The 3,751-nt window shown below is 38.0% G+C and overlaps 1 protein-coding gene across 1 annotated transcript; it reads left to right on the top strand.

Annotated features, from left to right (window-relative positions):
• LOC131182490 (protein VACUOLELESS GAMETOPHYTES-like) lies at positions 1–776 on the top strand. The gene has a single exon (XM_058152046.1). The coding sequence runs from the start codon at positions 1–3 to the stop codon at positions 565–567; it is 567 nt and encodes a 188-aa protein (XP_058008029.1). The 3' UTR covers positions 568–776.
• Positions 777–3,751: the final 2,975 nt, after the last annotated feature.

The following is a 3,751-nucleotide window of genomic DNA, read 5'->3' on the forward strand; positions in this document are numbered from 1 at the left end:
ATGGCCTGTGAAAGACTAATTATTGCTATTGAACCGTCTCATGGTTGCCTTTCATGCAAATATTTCCTCCATGACCAATGCCTCAATCTAACTCGCTGGCGTCACCACACATCTCACAATTCTCACCCACTAACCCTCCTTCCTACCCCAACATACTCTTATGGGTCCTATTCATACGATGCATGTGGGGTTCCTAGAAGCTCCTTCAGCTTTAGCTGTGCTCAATGTGAGTTTGATTTGCATACCCATTGTGCCGATTTACCTAGCACAGTCATTATTGATGCACATCCTCATGAGCTTAAACTCACCTTTGATATTCCTTATGGTGGGAATGGGAACACTTCCATTGTGTGTGATGAGTGCGGTGGAGTGGACAAGAGTTTTTGGACCTACAAATGTGTTGATTGTGCGTTTGATTGGCATTTGAACTGTGTGAAGACTGATCAAGGGACAGGATTAAATCAAAACCAGCTAGAGACACAGGAAATGGTGGGTGGGCAACCAAAAAGAGCTAATGATGCATTGGATCCAATTAGGCAAGCAGCAAATCAGATGATGGAAGATTAGCTTGAGATGATGAGATTGCAAAATCAGTTGAACAGAACCAGACTGATGGCATCCACAAATCTAATGACGTGGGCATGGCGTTGACTTGATTACGTCAACTAAATTTCAATATAGTCATCTTTGTTTGTCTTCGTTTAGTTTGCATGACTTCCAACAAATTAAACGTCAAACAAGGCTGTAAAAAGACATAAAAAGGGTAATAAGCTGCGCTCAAAGTATTCCCTTAGCTATCAGAATTTTAGGCTCCAGTCTATAGGTAACCACAATATAACTGTACAATGTACACTATTTAATGATAAGACAATCTACTATGCTGGCTAACCTGCAAAATAATAATAACAATAAACACCCTAGCCCAACTGACTTAACTGACTTAAATAACTTTCAGCCTTAAATCACCTGATCCAAAATGGTTAATCAGGTTATTTAGTAGCTAGGACTAAGGATTGCATTAACCCTTTATCTTCTTCTTGCTCCAGCGAATACTAAATAAAATTTCTAAGCAAAGTTATGTATGCAATTCCTATTGTATTAGCTCTGGCAATGCGGATTCTTCCTATCAAAGAAATGCTTTCTTGACAAGCAATCAATTGAACATCTATCTCACACTCCGATTGTAAATTATTTATCCCACATAATCCTTAGCTCTGCTGAAACCAGTCCGCATTCATTTTGCATCCTTGCAATTGTAGGACCTGCCACCCAAGAGAGTAAAAACTTGCAATTCAAACGAAAATTGTACCAAATCTCAATGCTGATATGAGCAAAACAAATGTTTTGAAAGTTTATAAAGATTTAACATTAGTCTCACTCTTTAACATTAGTCTCACCTTAGAAACATAGGTTTGCACACTTCCTGTAAGCGAATTGAGGACAAGAAACATATCTTCCTATCATCCATTCCGTTTGGAGAGGAAAACGACATGTTCTTTGGCGATTATTAGCAAGTGAGAGTATTTATATCAAGAGAGAAATCATATCCACCGCCCAGCGCTTTAAAAGTAACCTGAGGTGGTTGTTCATCGCCATGTTTCAGTCTTTTAAGGGGAGGCTCCTCCTCCTCCTCTAGATGGATACAACACTTAACTATCCCATTGTAACTATGTCGTTTTTTAATATCTTCAACAAAAAATTGAAAGACCATGCTATTCTGTATGAAATTAAGAGAAGAACACCAAAAGAAGATGTGTTCTGAATGAGCAACCATTCTATCCGTCCTATCATAACCAACAAGAAAATTCTTTTCATCCCAATAGTGATCATATTTATATTGGCTATGTCCAGACTCGTTTATGAAATGGACTGTGCATCCAATTCTTTGGAAATGATAAGGATGACAAACTTTAGGATCAAAAACAGCACAAAATGTGAAACAGGTAGATTTCCCCTGCTCTAGTTGTCTAAATGACAAAAAGAAAGAAGATCCAGAGTCATTCTGATGCTTGATCCATTGTGGCACTTCACTTCCAGGGAAACATAATGCCTGTGCTACATGAAAATCTTGTTACACATTTACCATATATTATGATAAACTCTACCAACAATATGAAAAAAAAAATAAATAAAATAAAAAATAAAACACTAAAAGGTCTTATGATACGTGTCGCAAGGGTTTTTGCGGTCGCCTGAACAAGCTCTCACCGAAGTGAGAAAAGTGAGGAGTCGCCACTTTAATTTTAAGGGAAATTAAAGAAAACCATTTGTGAAGGTAAATTAAAAAGAAACCACTTCGAAGACAGAGATTTTAGGTTCGGGGTCCATATATGGGTGGGGAAGGTGTTAGGCACCCCACCTCGTCCCTCAACGAGGGTAAGCAGATTTAACATTATGCTCTTTATAAATTGAAATTGGCAATTTGGGGGTTGGAGTGACGATGTTAATCCTTCATAAGGGTATAAGGAATATTTGATATTTCACTATTTAGGGCTACTCAAGGACATGAGTACATGAGATGACCCTTAGTGAGTAAGTGTCGAGTAGCAGATTTTGTCTAGGGGTTACTTTGTGTATCGAAGTTGTAGTGTTTTAATTCGGGTTTTAGTCGAGAGAATTTGGGTAAGGACTCTCTCCCGATCTCTTGATGTATTAATTTAAATGGGAGATTTCGGATAAGAACTCTCCTCCGATCTCCACATATTTTATTAAAATTTTGGCTGAGAATCAGGTAAGAACTCTCCCCCGATTTCTTAAAGTATTCTGTTCAAAGTTTTGAGTGAAGAATCTCGGACAAGAACTCTCCTCCGATCTCCACATTTATTAAAATTTTGGACGAGAATCGGGCAAGAACTCTCCCCCGATCTCTTAAAGTATTCTGTTTAAAGTTTTAAGCGAGCGATCTCGGATAAGAACTCTCCTCCGATCTCCCTATATTTTATTGAAATTTTGGATGAGAATTGAGTAAGAACTCTCCCCGATATCTTAACATTTGCTAGAATGGCATTTTGTAAGGACTTTGAGACTAAGAATTCAAGTAAAGGGTCTCTCTTAACCCCTCATTTTTAGGGGGCGGGGTACCAAAATGCCGGAAGTTCGGGTAAAGCTTTTCCTAGCCTTCAGGACCCTATAACTAGATAGTGGATGAAAGACTGAACTTTTTGCCGATCTTCCGTCTGATCATTTTATTAGAACTCTTCGACTAGCAATATCTGATCTCTATTATCGCTAGCCCGGGATCTGATCTCATTTTAATCCCCGATCTATAGTACTTTTGCCTAATTTTGTTTCTGAGGCCCGATCTCATAACTTGTTTATTTGACCTATTCTTATTTCTAATTTATTCGACCTTTTGCTATGCTTATCTTTTGTCATTTTTATTCATTCAGGCCTGAAGCTCTCATGTTGAGATACTTCAACCAATATCTTTTAGATTATCTACATGTTGTCCATGACCTGAACATCCATGCTCAAAGGAAATGAAAACTATGAGGAGATAAATAGAGTTTACAAATGAATAGAGAAAAAAGATTCGGCAAATGACTATTGGCCTGGACAACCTACTTTAGGATTTTAGTGCGACTGAATATAAAAAAATTTGTAAGAATAAAAACGGAGAAAATTAAAGCACGAGTATTCGACAAAATGACAGTCTAGACACTTACCTGTGAGGAGTCGAGGAGACTAATGGGCTAACTCTGGTGTCCACAAATCTTGTAGAGGTGAAAGCTAACGGCCAAAAAACTAATAC

The sequence above is a fragment of the Hevea brasiliensis genome, chromosome 8, assembly GCF_030052815.1.
Source record: "Hevea brasiliensis isolate MT/VB/25A 57/8 chromosome 8, ASM3005281v1, whole genome shotgun sequence".
Lineage (NCBI taxonomy): Eukaryota > Viridiplantae > Streptophyta > Magnoliopsida > Malpighiales > Euphorbiaceae > Hevea > Hevea brasiliensis.

Coding starts and splice junctions, on each gene's coding strand:
- LOC131182490 (XM_058152046.1), top strand. CDS start 1: ATGGCCTGTGAAAGACTAATTATTGCTATTGAACCGTCTCATGGTTGC.